A 22,511-nucleotide genomic window follows, 5' to 3' on the forward strand; every position below is an offset into this window, starting at 1 on the left:
GTACTGCTTGCAGCTGACTTTAAAAAGCTAATCACTGATTGGTTGCTATAGGTAACAGCCCATGGGTTGATAAATGAGCCCCACTGTCTCTCTGTCTGTACTATACTCTGAAGTCCGTCTGTGTCTACTGTATTGCTCTGTGCTCTTACGCAGCTTGTACCAGCAATAACAATACAAATAAAACACACAGGAGAAGAAAATTGCCCACATAGAATTAGTTCTTAAAGTGGACCTGTCACCCAGACACAAAAAGCTGTATAATAAAAGTAATTTTCAAATTAAACATGAAATCCAATTTAAACGTTTCATTAAAGCATTCATAAATGTAATCTCATTTAAAAATCTCAGCTGTCAATCAAATATTTGCTGTCCCTCCACTGTGCCTTAGGCATATTGGCGGGGCAGACAATTACTTTCACTTTCCATTCAGCATTTCCTAGATGTCACTGCTCTCCACACATTCCCCCGTTCTCTTTACCATTTAATTGTGTAGCCAGTGCATGGGGTTGGACATCAGGTCCCCCATTCTGGTGCACAAACAAGATTCTGAGATGATGCAAGGCTTGTCTTAATAACAGTGTCCACAAAATGGCTCCTCCTAGCTTGCTAGAATTGTGAGTTCCCAGACTGAAGGAAACAATAATTTATATAGTGTAAATCAAAGTTCATTTTGCTTGACTAATGTGATAAAATAGGATTTTGAATAATTTTTTTGGGTGACGGGTCCCCTTTAATGCGTCTTTTTGGAAGCAGCCAATCTGATTGCTGTGATATCTCCATGTATAAATTGTTTCCCAACGTGAAGTGGCTGTATTAATCAGTTACATCTGAACAATGAACTTCTCAAAAATGGGGATACTAGGGTTTTTTCAACAATTAGAAAAGGTTTTAGGTCTTGGTTCTCTGGTGGGCCATTAGTGTCCCAGACTATACTATGCCCCCAGACAGAAGGATATACTTCTGTCTAAGAGTATTTCTGCACTCTGAACCTCTCACCAGATAGAAAATCAGCTGCAAATATCTGCAGTAACAAAGTGCTGGGTGTCGTAGACCAGCCTGTTCTTACTGTGCCTTTTTACAACAGAATATGTCAATAAAAACCAGCGTAAAAACAATGATGGTGTGTATTTTCTTTTTTTGCCACCTTATGGCCTATTTAACATTGTTATCTTTATGGTATAACCCTTTCAAGCTAGTAGGAAAAATTTAGACAAATATTTAGTAAATTCCAGCGGTATAAAAGATACAACAGTGTAAAAAGTGGCCATGGAAGATCACTGTTATTTACAATTTGAAGCATTCACTGCTTTTTATGTTAAAATATTACAGAGAAAAAAAGGAATGGGCAGCTTAATAAATATGCCATTTCTTACACAGAGATGTACTTGATCAGATGTCAATGTGTGGTGTATTTAATTAACATTATCTAACACAGTTTAAAGGGCAAGTCAACCCCAAAATAAAATGTTGCCTATAATTCTAAGCAACTTTCCAATACACATTCATTAAAAATGTTCAGTGCTTTTGAAGTTATTTGTAAAAACAGTTGTTATTGAAACAAGCATTTGCTTGACTCCTGGTTGTTACATTTAAACAATGTTGAACAAGTCCCCAGCAAAGACAGGTCTGTTAATCAGCTGCTTTGTCTTACAGTGTATAAACAGTCTGAGCCACCAGGGCAGAGAATAGAAAGGGACAACCACTGTTTTCACTAGCAATACATATACAAATAACATAAAAACCATAGACAATTTGTAATCATGTACTGTATATTGGAAAGTTGCTTAGAATTCAGTTTTCTTTTATTAGGCAAAATACTATTTTGGGTTGGCATTCCTTTAAAAAATAGGCCTCCAAATAAGTATGTTTATGAGAAATAAAGCAATGCTTACCTCCCCATGACCCAGCTATAGGTTCTTGGATCCATTTTGCTTGATAGAAATAAGGCATGTCCCCACATCTGAGCCTTCATTGCCCAATCTAATGCCTCCTTAAAATGAACAGAATAATAGTTAACAAACTACAGTAAAAACAATAAGTATGATCAGAAAACAAAAAACAATAGCAGCCAACTTGCTTGGAATCACATCTCTCCTAAAAATCAAGATACAGGTAGAGAACCTATTATGTGGAAACCGGGGCCTGTAATTTGGATCACCATACCTTAAGTATGCTAAAAATTATTTAAAGGGATACTGTCATGGGAAAAAACATTTTTTTCAAAAAGAATCAGTTAATAGTGCTGCTCCAGCAGAATTCTGCACTGAAAACCATTTCTTAAATTAGCAAACAGATTTTTTTATATTCAATTTTGAAATCTGACATGGGGCTAGACATATTGTCAATTTCCCAGCTGCCCCAAGTCATGTGACTTGTTCTCTGATAAACTTCAATCCCTCTTTACTGCTGTACTGCAAGTTGGAGTGATATCATCCCCCCTCCCCCCCAGCAGCCAAACAACAGAACAATGGGAGGTAACCAGATAACAGCTCCCTAACACAAGATAACAGCTGCCTGGTAGATCTAAGAACAGCACTCAATAGTAAAAACCCATGTCCCACTGAGACACATTCAGTTACATTCAGTCACAAAAATTGGAGCGCTCACCTCTAAAACAAACACCGTTGAAGTGCCAGGTGCTGAACTAGAAGACCCATTCCTGTCCTCGAGTCACATCAATCCATAGACAAAAAATAGCAGCACACTGTTAAGTTGCAAAAGTGCTCAAGTGCATAATTTACTTAGCCCACAGCATACAAAGGCAACGTTTCGAGCCAACCAGGCCCTTTATCAAGCCGGCTTTGTCTATACATTCAGTTACATTGAGAAGGAAAAACAGCAGCCTGCCAGAAAGCATTTCTCTCCTAAAGTGCAGGCACAAGTCACATGACCAGGGGCAGCTGGGAAATTGACAATATGTCTAGCCCCATGTCAGATTTCAAAATAGAACATAAAAAAATCTGTTTCCTCTTTTGAGAAATGGATTTCAGTGCAGAATTCTGCTGGAGTAGCACTATTAACTGATGCGTTTTGAAAAAAACATTTTTCCGATGACAGGATCCCTTTAAACATCAAATAAACCCAACCTAATTGTTTTGCCAACAAAACAGATTCATGCAGCTTAGTTACCAACTATGACAAAGTACTGTTCTATTATGCAGAAAGATAGAAATTATTTAGCAAAATTAGAATTTGCTTAAAATGAACCGTATGGGAGATGCAGCTTTCTAGATAATAGGTTTCCAGACAAGGGATCCCATACGTGTACATTCTTTATTTTTCTCCCATAATTTTACACTTGTTCACGCTCGTGGCTGAGGAGGGGGCAACATAGGAGCCCTAGGCAACATGGGCAACTTGGTCCAGCACTGGTTACACACCTCCCTGAAACATTTTGTATGGTGTGAATTTGATGTAATGCTGAACTACATGGAATAAAGTACACACTTTTGATAGCAAGTGGAATTACGCATTTTTTTTAGAAATTATTATATGATAAAGTTTCCAAAGGCTTCTATGTATGCAAGCCTGGAATTTTTGTGGAAACTCTTAAGAATGTTTAAAGCAGATTAAACCCGACATGCCCATTGGATTGAATGAATATTGTGATCGCTGCTGAATAAGAAGGAATGAGAAAATTTGAGAAATTGGATATGTATCAACAAATCTTAATTTGCAGGAAACATTTTCCCATATGTTTTTCATTTCTTGTTTATATTTTCATGATCTCAGGATTAGCTCAAATAGATAAAGCATTTCTAATAAACACCGGAAGTCACATTTTCATAACCTAAATAAATGCAGATACCATTCATAAAGAATAAAAAACATGAACATAATGAATAAAAAATCATTGTATATGAAGAAGGTCAATTTGATAAAAGGAGAGCGAAAGGTCACATGTATTGGAAAGAAACAGCTTAACCAAGCATTGAATGTCAGTATGTCAACAGTTGGATGATAAGGTAAACTGTGTATCTAGTAAAATAACTTGCTTTTTTCCTGCCAAAGAACAGCAGCTTGGTAAATTTCTCCACAGATTTTGCATAGGTCTCTGTGGCAGATGGTGTTTCCCCAGTTAAAAGATCAGCTTGGAAGCAGCCTGGTATCAGTTGTGGGTCTTCACTTAAGCTGATGAGGTTGGCACCTTGTTCCTCTCTATGGTACCTTTCCATTTTACAGTCTTCTAGCAGAAGTTCTGCCACATCTGACCCAGCAATACACTAGAGAAAGAAGAAATGCAGGGATTTAGCAATATATCATGCAAATAATAGATACATGGCTTGGGAAAATAGGACTTAAAGCCCTGAACAAAATTCACTGCAGGTGCCCTGTTCAGTTACTGATGCAGGTATAGGATCCCTTATCCGGAAACCAGAAAATTCTAAATTATGAGAAACCATCTCAATTTCAGTAACAATAAACAAAATGGGCTCATTCACTAACTGTAGTGCTTCCATTTCCTAACTGCTTATCAGCTATTTTAGCAATTATGCCCCTCTCTTTCTAAGAATGCATAAAGAACATGTAAGCCTATAGTTAAATGGGGGTGCTCGGGTGCTAAATGCTTCAGCAACTTCCTGCAAAACATAAAAATAATATACTCTTGATCTCTGGGATTGGCCCTCGTGAAGGAAGTGAAGGAAGCAGGGCTGGATTTAATGCTGGTGCATCCCTAGGCCCTCTAAGTGGAACCTCTGTGGGAATATCTCTATCCCTAGGTCAGTAAACTTGAGTCCCTACTGTGGTGGGTGGCACCCATGATTACTAATCCTTATGTATAAAGATGCTCACTAGCTACCTTAATCCTAACTCTCACTAGTGGGGTCCTATTTATCAAAGGTTGGATTTTAGTGGGTTTTGAGGTTTTTGAAACCACAACAAACTCTAAAACTACGAATGTCATGAGATTTATTAAAAAATCTGAATCAAAAAGTATGGATGTAAAATTACACTGAATGATATGCTGAAAACCTTTGACATTAATGTTTCTTTTAGGCGCATCTTTAAAAGCCGTTGGGCTAGGTGAGCTTTACTTTGTATGGTTTGGAGTAGAGACAACATGTAGTGCTGCTTATACATACCCCGTTCTGCCGACACATCTGCAAGAGTATCTGCCATAGCAGAGCTTCATCCCTGCTTCTATTCTCCTGCATCTTGAGGCACTGACTCACATTTTGCTGGCAAAACTTGATAATGTCCACTTTATGTAAATCTTCCCTGTAGAGAGCATGGAACATTAAAAGTCTAGCCCAGAATACATCCTTTTTCTTAGTTGCGCAACAATTTTTGCCGCAGTTCTGCAATTTTATTCGAGGGCGGCGAAGTGCAGAAATTTGCTGCCAAACCATGTCTGCTGAATTTATTCACCAAACACTACTTGTCACCTGTTTAAAAGCAAACATCTTATTGGTTGCTATTGGTTATTGGTCCTGGGCACCCTAACCCCCTTATAAAATAAAAGGCACTAAGTTTGCCCAGGGGCAGTAGCCCATAGCAACCAATAGCATATTTGCTTTTAAACTGGAGACCAGTAAATGCATACAGTTGATTGTTATGGGTTACTGCACCTGGGCAAATTTAGTATCTTTTATTACATAATGCCACTTGTGCCTATTACATATTTTGTTAGTCTTTTCCCGTCTTACTATGTACCTCAAAAATGACATATAATTGGTACAGACCTACCTTTGCACAGGGCCTGGAAAGTTCCTCATTTCCCCCTGTTCTACTGTGTCATGAAGAAGGACCTGCAAGTCCAACATAAAATATGTCTTAAATACTTCACACAGACAAGATCCACATTACATGTTTTAATTTTGGTAACAATGGTTAGAATAACAGTAACATCTTCTGTGTTACAGAATTAAATAACATAGCATTTATACAAAGTTCTGTAAAAACATAAGATTCATATAGACAATAACCCTTTTTAATTTGCGCTGAAGCCTCTATTTCTAATTTCACATTAGAGGTACCAATGGCCTTAAAGGAATTCAGTCATCGTGATTTTTATGGTGACGTTTTTATTACTGTTTTACACTGAGCAAATAATTTATTCTACCAATTAAATTCTACCAATTAAATGTTATTCTTTAGCCGATAAATCAATTTTTTATAGCTTTTTATTTTTTATATTTTTTATATTGGTGTGTAAGCAGCCATCTTAGGTCACTGTTTCTGATCCTGTGCTTTCAGAAAGAGCCAACACCGCACAATATAGCTGCTTTAAGATAAGCTATTGTTTCTCCAGTAGTAAAGCACAACTTAGATTTCTCCTTCCTGGGTGCTATTCTCATATCTACCACTAAGTGGGGCGTGAGAAGACATAATTAGCAATGCAAATGATTTATGAATTTGCTGTGATCTCTATAATGCTAAAAACTTCTTTAGCCATCAGGAAACCTGTTTTTTGGAAGGGTGAGGGGGTGTGGGATGTCAGAAATCATTACCTTTCACTGTATTTAATGTATTTAGGGCAAACGTTCCCACTGCCTCTTGCTGCAGTTATACATATTTGGGGCTAAAGTTCCAACTGCTTCTCACTGTAATTAATGTATTTGGGGCTAAATTTCAAACTACCTCTCACTGTATAATATATTTAGAATCTGGAGTTTTTGTTCACTGAAGTCATTGTACTAATATTTACAAGTGCATTAAGGCTAATAACACAAGGGGCAGTTTTTCCACAGGGTAGAGAAACACATGAAGCCTCCCTAAATTATTTATAGGTAGTTTTGCCTGTTTTCTCACTCACTAAAATTCAGTACCAGCATGTGCTATTAGGGTAATGGCAGACGAGGAGATTAGTCGCCTGTGAGAATATTCTTTTCTGTGGGTCACTCTTCCAAAAGTTTCCCAACTGGAAATAATGCAAATCATCAGTGGGAAAACATATGCAGGTATGGGATCCTTTATCTGGAAATCCGTTATCCAGAAAGCTCCAAATTACTTAAATGTTGCCTCCTATAGACTCCATGTTATCCAAATGATCCAAATTTTTAAAAACGATTTTCCTTTTCTCTGTGATAATAAAACAGTACCTTGTACTTAGTGATGGGCGAATTTGCAGCGTTTTGCTTTGCCGAAAAATTCTCTAAAACGGCGAAAAATTCGCGAAACGGTGCCGGCGTCTCGTTTTTGACGCCGGCGCCGGTTTTTGATGCCGGCGAATTTTCAGCGGTGAAAATTCTCGGGCGTTTCACGAATTCGCGCCTGGCGAATAAATTCGCCCATCACTACTTGTACTTGATCCAAGCTAAGAAATAATTAATCCTTATTGAAAGCACAACCAGCCTATTGGGTTTATTTAATGTTTACATGATTTTCTAGTAGACTAAGGTTGAAATGTAATAAAATGCACAAAGAGAACAAATTCTGAATAAAAATTTGCATGTCACAGTGAAATATTTTTCGTTAGGCTTTTATTGCATTGCAAATCTTAATTGTGCATTGCGAACCTTTAAGACTCGCTTGAAGGTAGCATAAACTTTTGGAGAAAAACGTAACAACTTTTTCATTAAGAAGTTTTATTACATACACTGCACATAATAGCCAACTATACATTTGCAATGGCTATCCTATTGTTGTGTGAGGGCCAAAGTGTTCGCAAAGGCGAAATTGTTCACTTTGCAAACATTTATTGACATTGCGAACAAATTGTGAGCGATGTTTGCGTTAGCAACCAATATTACATTCCCCCTTAAGGTATGAACATCCAAATTATGGAAAGATCTGTTATCTAGAAAACCCTGAGCATTCTGGATACTAGGTCCCATACTTGTAATTGTAATTTACCCTAAAGCACTAGATTTGAGGCTGTTACATCAGATCCCTTATGGAAATAAAGGCACAGAGTGTAAGGTACAGTTTTCCCAGGTGCAGTAACCCATAGCAATCAATAAGATTTGATGGTGTCGTATATAGAATAGACCTGTAGCACACTTTGCACCTTTTAGTATATATAGCCCCACAGAAGGGTTTTGTTCATAGCATTCCACTGTGCCATGCAGGAAAGCTTTTGATAGGATTCCGATTGCTGCTGTACTGCAGTCATTTTTAGGATCAAATATGCACACATGATATGGTACAGAGGAGAGCAGGAAAATGTGCAAGATAATATTTTAAGAGATTGAGAGGAGAAAATGTTTGTACAGATCTGTCAGGTTTCTAGCAATTAGTATGGCAGGTATGCTTTCAGTTTGCACTCATGCTTTTATGCTAGGAAAGCAGAAAATCACTCAGATTCTAGGTCCCTGTCTGTCAGCAACTTAATTGTCAAGTAACTGCCAATCTGGGTACAGAAGCAAGAGCCTTAAAACTGAATAACCAACTGTTTCTGAGTCTCGGTCGTGTCATGTATTTTGCTCTGACCATGTCTTGACAGCTTTATAGCGATCACAGTCAATTTGAGACCAATGAGAAAGATCATAGGTGTGCAGGAGAGATTGAATGCATGGTAAAAAGTCTCTGCATTCTACTGGTGATTAGTGGGGATGTTGTTATTAGTGGAGTATATGCTATAGAGGATAAGTTCAATCTTTTTAGTCATATATTTTATATACGTATGTTGGAGTGGGGTAGACTTTTTTCAATCTGCATGTCATATCCCCATGCTTATTGGCAAATACAAATACATTGGTGCTGGAAAATTTGTGAACCCCTTAGAATGTATTATTTGCCACATACATGCCATTTTTTCTAAATAAATTAATGAACAAGTACATGGTATCTATTATACGGAAACCCATTATCCACAATGATTCAAATTGCAGGGGGGCTATCTCCCATATTTTAATTCTTTTTAATTATATTTTTAAAAATGGTTTCCTTTTTTCTGTAGGAATAAACAGTACTTTGTACTTGATTCCAATTAAGATATAATTAATCCTCATTAGAGGCAAAATAATCCTGTTGGGTTTATTTAATGTTTACATAATTTTTTAGTTTATGGAAATCCCATTACAGTAAGATACCTTACTCAAAAAACCCCAGGCCCTCAACATTCTAGAGAACAAATCCCATACCTGTATAATGTTTTTGACTCATTTATATAATTTGCACCACTGTAAGTCCTGCTTATGCATAAATGGGTGCTTGGACTGTATATTTACTCTACACAGTGTCGGACTGGGATGCCAGGGGCCCACCTGAAATCCTTAGTCAGTTGGCCCACTTTCCAAACTATTATTTCACCTCTCCTCAGTCAACCTCTTTATTTTCCTAGTCTTTTATAACTACTTAATATGCTTTATTATTCCATTATCAAGCCTCTTTTTTACCATAAAGAAATAGTGAATGCCTGTGAAATAGGCCACATGATTAGAAGCAAAAGGGCCCACTGATATCTGGGGCCACTGAGAGGAAGGAGGGTACCCGAAAAAAAAAATTACGATCTTTTTTAGTCTATCACCCTTTAAATAGGAAAAAACGACAAATTTATTTTGAGGAACTCCTATGTACTCTATTGCACTTCATCTGGTCTGAGGTGGCAAAGGCAAGTCTGGCGATAGAGGCAACGGTCAGTAAAATCAAAAACTTATTGAACTTGCATATTAACGCTCTTTTGCCAGACCGAAAATTTGCATGGCGTTAGGGTGCGAAGTTGCGCCAGAATTTATCTCCTTGGCAAAATTATGCCAGCCAAATTACGCCAGCTACCGTTAGTAAATCGGCGAAGTGCCAAAATGACGTCACGTAGTGACTTGCCACTTCGCCCTAAATTGCCCCCTATAAAACCTTGTATTACGTTATTGTGCCTCAGTTATTTAGCAAAATACAGTTCTTGTTACTACAAGGGCATCATCTTTACCAGCACAGTCAAAATGTATCCCCATTAAAATCTCTTCCATGACAAGCTACTAATGAGAATATACAAATCTTTAACCACACAAGTATTTGGTAAATGAATAGCTGCATTTGCCTCACTATAGGGTTCGTTTACTTACCCTGATGCAGCTAGCAAAGTGCTATTTCGGACACAATGCACATTTTTCCCATAATTCCCAGAGGGGTTTCCTGGTCAGGAGGTGACGGTAGCTCCATCTGCACATAGCAGAGCATCAGAAGGAATGATCAGATTGCATTTGGACATAAGTACAGCTATGGGATTCTTTTTTCATTTTTGTTTAGAAGATGAAGAGCAAAGAGGTGGAAAGTGCAAGTTGGCCATTGCATCTATGGACGTAAATGAGCCAAACTATATAACATGCTCTGGATAATGGATAAGTTAAAACTTAGGAACCTTGTATCATAGAGAGGCGCATTCCTTCTATATAGAAGAAGAATAGAAGTGTGTGATGTAGCTGGCAAATTGTTTCAAGGTAAGTACCATATACTGTATGCTTCAGTAGTACAGGAATTTCTCAGCAGTTTATCCTTAAAAACCAAGTCTACACCCTGCTTTGAGCCCTGTAGAAAACAGATTTTAACTAAATCTTAAACCTTATTTAGCTAGAACACTACCTAGGGGGCACATTTATAAATGTTCAAATTCAAGTTTTTACCACAATTCATGTTTTTTTCTACTAAAACTACTAAATGGTAGAATGAATTACTTGCAAAGTACACAGTTTAATTTAGTGATAAAAACTACACCATAAAAATCATGACATAATCCCTTTAACTCTTGTGGACTTATTACTATTTATTACTGCCCAAATTGTTCTCCATGAAACTGAATTAATAAGGTAAAAACAGATAAAGATGTTAAATCTGTTCTTACGAAATATACTGTATACATTTCGATGAGACAAAAATCAAATGTCTGTTATACAAGTATTATAAGAGCAAATTGTTACCTTGGGGATTAGATATAAAGAAACCTAAAAAATTAACAATTTGTAGAATTTGAGGGAAGACGCAAGAAAATATGAAAACAGTTATTAAGGGTGGTTATTTTGGATTGTAAGTAAAAATGTGAAATTTGACTACACTCCAAGGTATCCGCATTATAAATATCATAGGGCCTATTTAAAAAATACAACTAAATTGTAAAAAATCTACTAATTAGAATGTTTCCCATACAAATTATTTTATAATAAATGATATATATTTCAAACTATGAAAGAACAACCTTGGACAAAATTACAAGTTCAAATAGTTAACAAAAGGACATGTCTATGCTTCTGTACAAATCTGGGACCTGGCATAATCATAAATGGAAACCATCACGATAAAATATATTTAACACACAATCATAATCAAGTTCATGTTCACTTGTACCCTGTTATCTGTATCTCTGCACTTGGACCTTTTGTCAGTTTTAACAATGATGTATTAGAGCAAACTGCTGATCCAAAAACTGACTCTGACACAAAGCTGCATGTAGAGAGACAAATTGCTGAGAGGGGGGTGATAGAGAAGAATAAAGGTACAATATTTTTAATTGACTACTTTTATTACGTTTCTAAAATCCATGAGGTGCAGCCTATATTAAATTTGGTTAAGAATGCCTAAAAATCCTAATAAATGTTTTCATGATTTCGAAAAGTGGAAACTACTGTCATGAAGTGTTGATTTTTCAGGATAACATGCCAGTGTACAGTAATAAAATAACTCCTCCCTGTTATGCAAAGGAAATGAAAAAGACGCCTTAAAGGGGAACTGTGATGAAAATAGAAATCTTATATAAGCTTCATCTTATGGAAATAAGAAAAGTTCTAAATATAACTGATTATCAATGGTGTACTGTTTCTGAAATAATAAAGCAATTCAATGCTACTACAGTATGTCCCTCTTAGCAGTCTGTTTCTCTTCATTCTCTCTTCAACAGGAGGCAGACTCAGATTTTTATTGACAGTTAGGTCTAATGTATCCTTTAGGGGCTCCCTTTGCCTAAAAGATGTATTAGAGCTCACTATGACCTATACTAGATATATTAGAGCTCACTCTTTCAAACTAACCAGAAATACTCTATCTCTCTAATTACAGGAATTGTACTGGAGTCAAATATTTTGTTAGATTTTGTTTGTGGTTATTTTGATACCCCCCCTTTTAAAATAAAGTTAGACCTACTCGTCTACTGCATGAAGAGAGAATGAAGAAAGACAGATGCTGAGTAGTGAAGAGTAACTTGCATATTTAAAAAATGGCACAACATTTTAATTGATTATATTTTAAAAGATTCACATTTCCATGAGATAAACTTATATTAAATTTGAATTTTTGATTGTTGTTCTTTTAAGATCCAACGCAAGCCCCCTCCTCTACTCAATTTCCCAGTTTCTTGCTTGTGTGACAGGGACCACACATTGCATCCTGTTCTCAGCCTCTCTGCTCAGCTAATGACTGTGATGCATGTGCAGCGAGAGTCCTACTGCCAAGCAGGACTCCGGGTCCCAATGCATTTAACATCCCAACACAAAGTTATGTCTTAAGGAACAGATGCAGATTACAGACACTTAAAATTACAAAAAGAAAATTACTCTGGGGATTGCCTTTTACAATGTGTCAATTCTCTTCAGAAGTTCCCCTGAATAATATCAAGATTGTCTCATAACAGCATAACAGTCAATGCCCATACATCATGTGTAATATGGTAACTAAGGGGGCCTAACCCAAAAATTACAGATCACCCATGAAGTGGATGACCTGCAATTTCACATGCACCCAAAGGCCTACTACAAAGGAAGCAGAACCTGGCCTGCCCATGGCCACAGGGTCCTCTTTAGTTACAACAGTGATCACGTGATTTACCAATGTTGTGTTTACCCAGGTTTTTCTTAACCATTTTGTGTGCAAATGGTGTTGAAGTGCAAGGTGGCAGCAAATTGGTGGTATCAGCATGTGATTTACTAGGTCAAAGTCAGTTACATATGTAGGTATGACAAGCTAAGGGACCCTGGAAGTAATTTCTCCTCCATCTTCCTAATTGCTTCAAAAGGATATTTACAAATTATTACATTTATCATTAAAAAGGGGCAATTTCATTTTCAAACCATCACGAAAACTGTTAAATCTGAAATGCCCAATATTTCCATTAATAATAAATCTGCCCCTGGTTTATTTACTACTACTGCTGTATTTGTATCTTCTACAGTAAGTGAATGAATTTACTCCATTACCTCAAGGCTGTGTATCTCCACAAGTGCTGGCTGTCCCTCGTCTGGAAAGTTGGGGCACACTCTGACGAGATGCCCTCGGGCACCAAAGCACACAGTAACGTGAGGGAGAGAAAATTTGAAAGGAGCTGTTGGCTGAGGAGTGCATTCTGAGATCTCTTCTAATAAATGCAGTAACACAATAGAAGTACATTAGGACATTAGCAGGAATATTCACCATATGCTTCATCATCCGAACATGGATTAACTGCCAGCATTAACTTGCATCAATTGTTTTCTGCACTGATGGGTTTATTTTCATTCTGTTTGCCTACATGTTGAGTTTATGTTAGACAGCCTTGTTTAGTTTCATATCTGTATTTATTAATACAGTATTTATTACTGGGCTCCCATACTAATACTTGTATATCTAACAATAGAAAATGAATGCTGATCATATGCTGCTTCCAAATTTCAAACTATCATAGAAAATACTTGTTTGGTTTTGCCAAGTATTAACTTCTTAACAAAGCCTTTTTCAAATATGAGAATAGACTTATTTTATTCAACACAGAATTGTCTAATTTACTCATTACAAACCCTAAAACCTGTCAGCATATTGTCTCTTTAAAAAAGTCACTATAACCTCATATGTCCTAAAAATTTTACTTTAGTTAGAATAATGCTGATTTAATTTTAAGGTAGGCTTTAATAGTGAAAACTAAGAGTGATGTCCCTACTATGGAGAGCACTATTTACTACCAGTGGGTCGAGCCAATCAAGCTGGAGACATCAGAGAACTCCTTTCAACTGCTTCTGGATTTTTGTTATGGGTTGTAATACAAATCGGTAGTTATGGCAGGTAATAAGTAAGGTCCTAACCAGCCAGTCAGATGCACAATGGTAGCTTAGGTCCTTTAGGACGCACACAGAACACTCCATCTCCTGTGGTCAATGACGTACCCAACAATACCTGCCCATGTCATTTGTTGGACAAACACAAAATGTTTCAGTGCCCTTGATATATTGAAAATGGATTGAGTGCAGACAAACTCTTGTTTTAGCCTTCAATAAAAATCCACATAGGAGCTTGACCTAGTAATGACTAGCAGAATGAAGCCATAATTGAACTCACCATAGCAGTGACAAATCACTAGATTTTACCTAGGGATTTCAAATAAATACTGTAAATCTATGTCAGAATAAGTATTCCCTACCCAATCCTGCAGAATACTGTAATGGTTTATTCAATGGTATGCAGAAATCCAACTAATGGTATGTTTGAGATTAAGGAAGTCTGTTTGAAATAATTATAGGAGAAATGTGTGCACCAACAGGAAACTGTGCCCCACTTACCTCCTTGCCTTGTGTTCCAGGGATCAGAGTCTTGCATGTACTGGCTTAGCTCATAGCTGCTGGATGACATCCCAGAGTCTCGGTACTGAGATAAAAGACTAGGTGCTGTTGAACTTTGTGACTGAGCAGAAGAATATAAGTATATGAACAAAGATCCTTAAGATTGACAAATATGTTTAGATACATTTAAGTAGACATTTTAGATAAGAACAAGCCAAACATCAACTTTTAGGGGCAGATTTATCAAAGGTCGAATTTCAAATTCATGGGAGTTTTTTAAAAACGACTTCATAAACATGAAGTCTATTAAAAAAATAAAATTATAAAACTCGGCTGAATTGGATCGACCCGAATTCGATTTGCGTTTTAAAAATGTCAGGAAGGCAGCAAAAAACATCAAATTGATCCCAGGACATCTCCCGTTGACTAAAACAGCAATCTGGCAGGTTTTAGATGGTGAATAGCTGAAATTTAGTTCTTAAAAAAGGCAGAGTATGATAAATCTCAAAAATCGAATTAGAATTTTTTAAAAAAACTTGAATCGAATTTTAACGATTCCCTCATCGAATTTGACAGATTTGGTCATAAAAAAACTTGAAAATTCTAATTCAAAATTCTAATTTTTAATTCAACCCTTGATAAATCTGCCCATAAATATTTTTTGATTTGCAGTTCAGAGATGATGATATTAGAAAACAATTGTATATATTGAGAATATTGAGGTGGAAGATAAGAATATCAGTGAATCTGACACCAGGTTGGGTTTCTGCGAAATGTAAAGTATATTTCAACCACGGGTAACATCTCACCTCAGGTTTGTCCTGCACATCTCTGTCTTGTTCTTGCCTTAGGACCCAGCTATCACCATAACCTTGAATCCTGTGTACAAGTTATTAGTCATAAAATGTTATTTTTTTTTCAATGCTGCACAAAAAGCTTAAATCTATGATAATCAACATATTTTACAAAATGGAATTCAGCAGATGTATTTAAACACTGAAAAACCATTCCACTCTGAAAATTGCAACATAATTATCTTAAAAATGATATTCTCCAGAAACAGACTTGACAAGTCAGTAAGTTCAAATAAGTAAATCATGTACCAGGGCTTAGAAAAATATAAAGAGCCCATGGTTTTGTTACTAACTGTGACCTTTGTCTAAGGAAACAAAAGCAAACTGTGGTTTTTGGTTTTGTTTTATCTGCATGGCAGGAATACGGGAAAAGTAAAGCAGGCACAATTTTGATTGCTTGTGCCTTCTGGAAATCAGGTATTGGGGATCATAAACTGCTATTTTTTTTAGAAAGTGCCAGTATCCTTTTAACTGTTCATTGATACAATATGGTCAGCTGGAATGTTTCAGTGTCACTCACAAGTTTAGGGGTATATTTATCAAAAGGTGAAGTTAAAGATCGCCACAGGCCTCTCTGTTCATTTCTATGGGAATTTGAGAGGCATATTTATCAAAGGGTGAACTTTAACTTTCACCCATTATTTTCTCCCACTCTCACCAATTAACACACTTGTTTTAATTCATATTTCTGCATATTTTGTCAAATGTCCCTTTTTTATTTCACTCCTTCTTGACCTTTGCCTTCTTTATTACACCTCTCCATGTCTCTCCATTCCTTCTCTGTCATTCCTTTTTACCGAGTCTCAAACTTATTACTCAGTCTTCTTCCAGAGCTTTACTATTTTTTATCCATATTATCACCCACTTCCCAGTGCAGCCACTTTTTACTTTCACTATATATTCTAATTTATAGTGCCATTTCTGTTCACACACCTTTATTCCTCTTTTCTACTGCTGTACAATTTTTTACCTCTATTTGCTATTGTCTTTCTCGCCTGCTAAATATTCCTTTTCTCTCTTTGTTCTCCACGCCCTCTTTTTTTCTCTTCCCATGCTTATCAATGTCCATCCATGTCCATCTTGTTTCTCTGACAGGACACGGCTATCAGCTGATCAAAGAGCATACATGCACATGCAGCATAACTGTTAAGTGAAATATTCATGCCTAAAAAGAGAGCATGAATAGACAGAACGGAGTATGTCACTTGTGATAAAAGGCAGACAGGGAACAGATGGGAACAAGGCCCAAGCCATGCCAAAACTGATTATACTAGGAGGAAAATGTATTTGGCTAAGGGAGCATTAAGCCTCTTACCAATTAAAAGAGTATTTGTAAATGATTAAATAGATAGTTCACATAACAATTCATTTTGTAGAATGATTTTATATAATCAACTTTGAAATTGGTTTTATTATTTCTAGTTCTCCAATTATTTGTCTTTCTGTTTTACCTCTCTACAAGCTGAAACACTAACTTGTGATAGATGAATTGTAAGGATAGATCTATATAGCAATTATTTGTTTTCTTACTTCATCTTGGCATGGTTAAGGTAATGTGTTCATGACTAGCTAGTGAGAGTGAGTTATACGTCATTTAATAGGTTTTTTTTTTAATGGATATGTTCAAATTCATAAATTCCATTTTAGTTGGCTGTCTGTGTTGGTTGTCTGTGTATAATTTATTAGTAGGAAATAATATGCAATATACCAGTCCCAAGTTCCCGAGCTTGCCTCCTGTTCCAACTTTTGGTCTGGTTCATTATACCCAACAACCAGTGTTGATCAACCCCCTATTAAGGCCAGTAACTGAGAACTGGACTTATTTATATTCCTGGCATGATCTTGCACACTTGTACTACACCAGTCTAAAGGGCGAAGTGGCTAACACTGGCGAAAATTCGCCAGCGTGACATCATTTCGGCACTTCGTCGATTTACTAACGGTAGCTGGCTTAATTTCGCTGGCTTAATTTCGCCAAGGAGATAGACTCTGGCACAACTTCACACTCGAATTTTCTGTCCGGCGAAAGAGCGTTACTATGCAAATTCACTACGTTTTTGATTTTACTGACCGTTACCTCTATCGCCAGACTTGCCTTCGCCACCTTAGACCAGGCGAATTACAATAGAGTAGATATGAGTTCCTCAAAAAGAAGTTGAACATTTTTCTAAGTTCCAAAAAACGCTGGCATTTTTTCCTATTTAAAAAGTGATAGACTGAAAAAGATTGTAAATTTTTTTTTGGGGTACCCTCCTTCCCCCCTACATTTGCTAACATATGGAACCTAAACTATACTGTGGGCACATGTGTAGGGTATTATAACAACTTTATATAATTTTGTTAATGTTCCCTGGCCTTGTGTAGTGTAATGTATTTGCTGCAGCATATACGGCCATTGTTCTTTAACTGCACGCCGTATGCTAACGTTAGCGTAACTTCGAACTGCTGAGCGTAATTTCGTTGGCGTAATTTCGCCAGCATTCGGTACCCTGTGCGCAACTTCAGATCTTCATGAATTAGTGTTGTCCAGGCGAATTTACGACTGGTGAAGTGTTGCAATGTGCGCAAAGCCAGCGCTGGTGAATTTTCGCCGGTTAGTGAATTTGCCCCTATAGCTCCTACAATATGCCACAATTCCATAAGCCCATGTTAGCCAGTATGTGGACACCAATCTGCTATCCAGTTGCTTTATTACACTGATATTAATTTTTCATTTCAAAGCTGAAAAGGGCAGATTTCAACATAAGAGAATTCTAAACAAAATAAAAATGACTAAATAGATTAAAAGCAAACTGTCCTAGTATTACCTTGACAACTTTATATATATATAAAAAATAATTTTGAGGTAAACGTTCCTATTTGCTTAATGATAGCTCTCCTTAAAATGGACATTGTGCTGGCTAATTATAGTCTTTAAACAAAACAGAAGCTATGGAAAGCATTTGTTCTGTGAGTAATACAAGATTAGACCAATGTCAGAAAGAAGAGAAATGATTATTTCAACTGTTTTGTTTGGTAAATGACAGAAGTATTCTTAAACATGTTAGAGGGAAATTTATACTGGGGGGTGCTATAAAAATGTAGCTTTCTATTCAGAATACATTTGAGTTCTGTACTATAGTTCTGCTTATAAATGGGGCATATTTTACTTACTTTATTCCAGTACATTATGAAAGGTAAAACTTCTGCCTTGCAGTGCTGGGGTTCAAAGTTTGATTCTGGGTATGATCTGCAAAGAGTTTTTTATTCCTCCCCTCTTAACCCATAAAGAAAGGTTAACTTTCTCCTGATAAAATTGACCCTAGTGTGTGTAAATGTGATTGGGACCTTAGATTGCAAGCTCCACTGGGTCAGGGACAATCATGATGCCTTATATCTTTAAAGCGAATCATGAAATTAAGTAACAGATAAATAATAATACAATGATGATGATGATGATAATGACAAATCTCTTATAAAGTAAGAGCACTTTACCAGTTCTGAGAATCAGTATGGGAAATATGGGCCCACTGTTCAGTATGTTTTCTTTGGGTTTCTCGCAGCCATTCTGTGGAGAAATTAAAAAAAGTACCTTGTATATAGGATTGTGTTAATTCAAATGCTGGAACACAAGCCTGCTTCTCACACTGTTTTTCATACCGTACCTTCTTCTCTTGGCATAGCCCGGGAGTGGCCATAATAATGGTCTGCGTTGGTATTGTTTCCCCAACCAGTATTTTGAGAAAATACATATCTTTCATCATATCCCTGTCTAAAACAAAAGTATCAAGTCAGAAAAGCTGGGGTATAAAAGGCCAGTTTCTTTCTCAAGGTCAAACTATAATCCAAATAAGAACTAATCTGTAACTGAAACCTATCTGTTATGGTAAATACAATACCATAGGGATGCCAAAATACGAAGATAAATATCCTACATGAATCCCTATGCTGTCTGTAACCGAATGTTATGTATTGCCCGAGTCAGAGACCACACGAGTAGCCAACAGAAATACTCAATAGCACAAAGTGGATAAAGGAGGAACTATTTATACTGATCTGATACTGATATGTATAGTGATACTACTTCTCACACTCAGGATTCCTTGGGATTTCAGACTCAATAAATGTGTGTTTATTATACAGAGTACAGTTATTCTAGAATACTGTAAAAGGGGTTGTTAACCTTTAATACAACTTTTAGTATGTCGTGGAATGGTCCATTCTAAGCAATTTTTCAACTGGTCTTAAGTATTTATTTCCTATATTTTTTGAATTATTTGCCTTTGTTGTCTGACTCTTTCCAGCTTTCAAATGGGGGTCACCGACCCCATCTAATAAACAAATGCTCTGTAAGGCTACAAATGTATTGTTACTGCTACTTTTTACTAGTCTTCCTTTGATTAATGCCTCTCCTATTCATATTCCAGTCTCTTATTCAAATCAGTGCATTGTTGCTAGGGTATTTTAGAACCCTAAAAAATAAATTGTTTAAAATAGGCTCTTTGGGAGATGGCCATCCCATAATTTAGAGCTTACTGGATAGTGTGCTTCAGGATAAGGGATTGCATACCTGTTATGTAAGTTAAATAAGAGCAGATATGTAATAGGTTTTTTTTTACAGACAAGAGATCAGAAGAGGAAAATTACCAGCAAATGAGCAAGTGCAGTAACCACAGAAACAAATTAGCAAATAGCTTTGATTAGTGCAGCCAGAGTAATAATGCAAATGACTAATCGTTTACTCTAGGTTACTGTCCTGGTGCAAGTTACACCTTTGTTTTAAATCATTCCAAACAAAACTATCTTACCTGGACAGCGGCCTATAGGGGATCGTATCACTTCTTTCAGTCATCTCAATCTGAGAGGCTGGGCGACCCCAATTTTCATACATAGGTGCAGCTGTTGCATGCTGGGAATAGTAGTCTGTCCAAGGGGCTGGCCATGGGGGCTGACCATTTCTTGCATGTGGTTGAGGGTAATATCCATATTTGCTGTTTCTAAATTGGTGAGGAACTCCCTGAGGATACATCCCCCTCCAATGATCCATCCCAGCATCTGGCCTGCCTTGAGACGGTCTGAGCCAAGGTGCAGCTCCATGGTCCATTGCAGCCAAACAAATATTTTATATGTATCCTAGAAAAGATGCTGTATATTAGATTGCTTTTCCACAACCACAGTTCCTTCCCAGAAGAAATTATCCTCAATCCTATTATAGGCACAATCTCAACCTACTGCTCATCCACAGCCACAGTCCTTTCCCAGAGGCTGTTACCACCACTGTTATTTAGGGTACCCTCTCCCTCTAATAAACCAGCTACCCCACAACTATAGCCATCATCAGAGGCTGTTATCCCGACTGCTACCATTGACAATATTTGGTGTGCCTGTTTCATCCCTGAAATTCACTTCACTACTACTATAGACACCATCTCATCCAATTATGCCTGACATCACCCCCTTCATTTAGATAATAAGTTCCACAGAGAAGGGCCCCTCTTTACCTCTTGTATTGGTTATTGTTTATATTCTGTATGTAATCTATATGTTCAATGTATACATTGTCTATGAAGACTCTCATTTATCCAGGTCATGATGTACAATATCTAGTAGAATTATGCCAAGGCAACTGGACATTTAAAGTTTTTCTTAAAAAACGTTTCACCTTTAATCCAAGTGGCTTCTTCAGTTCAACTAAAGAGTGCTGAAACATTTTCAAGAAAAACTCTAAGAGGCCCATTTATCAAAGGCTAATATTCTATTGAATGGTTTCAACCCGAAAATGTGAATCGTATTCGATACGATTTTCTCCCGGAAAAAAACTCCTGACTCAAATGTCAGGAAGGCTATAAACATCTCCAAATGGCTCAACAGACCTCTGCCATTGGCTTGTTCATGAACAGGTTTTAGGTGGCAAATATTCAAATTAGGAATGTTTCCATGGTCATGGTGTGATAAATCTTACATTTGAATTTACATTCGAATAGGTGGATCAGAATTCGAATGTTGAATTTTTATACGTAAATATTTCGCATTTGAATTGCCTTGACTTAATTCTACTAGATACACTGATTGATGGTACAGCACTGAAGAATATGTTGGTGCATTTTTATGGTCCTTTTTCAAAAGCTATTGTCACACACTGGTATAAAAGGCACCTTTTTGCCCATCTATACCTGCTATCTCACAATCACAATCTTTTCCCAAAGGCACCATCTTTCCCAATACTAACTTATCCAACCGCCACGGTCCCTTCCCAGAGACTGTTGTCTTCCACTGGACCTAAAGTCACCATCATTCCCAAAATGAAATATTGACACTGCCTGCACAATCATGATGTTTCCAAAACTCCCAGCACTCTTCCTACCTACTCCTACTGAACTGCAAATCCCCACTATTTGCTGGTGGGTCCTCGCAGTTACTTCTGGCCTAACCCCCCCCCCATACTCACACATACACTAAGAGGCATATTTATAATGTGGTGTAAAAAACAGCAGTATAATACACCACATATCACCAGGCTTTGCTGTGTACAAAATGGAGTAAAAAAGAGTGCAACCTTTTTGCTAATTTTTTCTTAAAGCGACTTCCACCAGAAGCAATGAAAAATAACGGCGGCAAATGTAGTGTAAAATAAAATACACCTTGATAAATTCGCAGTTTATTTCACAAAGCTTTTAAACCGTTTTTTGGCAAATTTCGTTTTACACAGCATAATAAATATAGCACATAATATTTGCAGCAGCTAAAAGTAGGAGAATAGTAGGAAGTACGTTCATATTTCTTTTAGTGTAAGAGAAATAATTAGTAAGAAACTTACCTGTATAAGCAAAGGCACAGACTGAATGTGTGTTGTTTCCAAGTCCCCAGTCAAAGTCCGTTTGCCACATGAATGTTTCTTGCTACAATCACTGTGCTTGCTGGATTTACCTATCTGCCTTTTAACATTTGGGTCAAAGTACAGCTAAAAAGCGAAACAGAGACTTGCTGTAAGCCGGTTACTTGTAGCACAGTGAGAAAGTGTCTTATTTCAGTATGAAAAAGCTTTCAGTACATTTTCATTTTTGCTAAAGATCCCCTTTGGTTGGCTTCTTTTTCGCAAAAATAGTTTATTACAATATAGAAAAATATATAAGAAATAGCTGTAAGTATGCATATTGTTTGAATGTGATGCTTTTGAAATAATATCTTAAAACACTTGCATCATCTGTGCTCGGCTCTCCTCGGTGCCCTGGGGAGACAGGAAAGTTGTCATTGCAGGTTTCCATGGTTTGCCATGTGTTAT

The 22,511-nt window shown here is 36.9% G+C and overlaps 1 protein-coding gene across 1 annotated transcript in view; it reads right to left on the reverse strand.

Annotated features, from left to right (window-relative positions):
* sec16b.L (SEC16 homolog B, endoplasmic reticulum export factor L homeolog) overlaps positions 1 to 22,146 on the reverse strand; it is an 81,715-nt gene extending 59,569 nt beyond the window's left edge. The window contains exons 1-11 of the mRNA XM_018258482.2: positions 22,047 to 22,146; positions 20,038 to 20,362; positions 18,895 to 19,001; positions 18,725 to 18,797; positions 15,206 to 15,275; positions 14,397 to 14,517; positions 13,065 to 13,222; positions 5,689 to 5,750; positions 5,085 to 5,220; positions 3,996 to 4,223; positions 1,893 to 1,990 (exon numbers count right to left, since the gene is read on the reverse strand). Coding sequence (XP_018113971.1) covers positions 1,893 to 1,990; positions 3,996 to 4,223; positions 5,085 to 5,220; positions 5,689 to 5,750; positions 13,065 to 13,222; positions 14,397 to 14,517; positions 15,206 to 15,275; positions 18,725 to 18,797; positions 18,895 to 19,001; positions 20,038 to 20,333 — 1,349 coding nt within the window. The 5' untranslated portion in view covers positions 20,334 to 20,362; positions 22,047 to 22,146. The remainder of the gene's footprint in view (positions 1 to 1,892; positions 1,991 to 3,995; positions 4,224 to 5,084; positions 5,221 to 5,688; positions 5,751 to 13,064; positions 13,223 to 14,396; positions 14,518 to 15,205; positions 15,276 to 18,724; positions 18,798 to 18,894; positions 19,002 to 20,037; positions 20,363 to 22,046) is intronic.
* Between the last annotated feature and the right edge of the window lie 365 nt (positions 22,147 to 22,511).

This window comes from Xenopus laevis, chromosome 4L (assembly GCF_017654675.1).
Source record: "Xenopus laevis strain J_2021 chromosome 4L, Xenopus_laevis_v10.1, whole genome shotgun sequence".
Lineage (NCBI taxonomy): Eukaryota > Metazoa > Chordata > Amphibia > Anura > Pipidae > Xenopus > Xenopus laevis.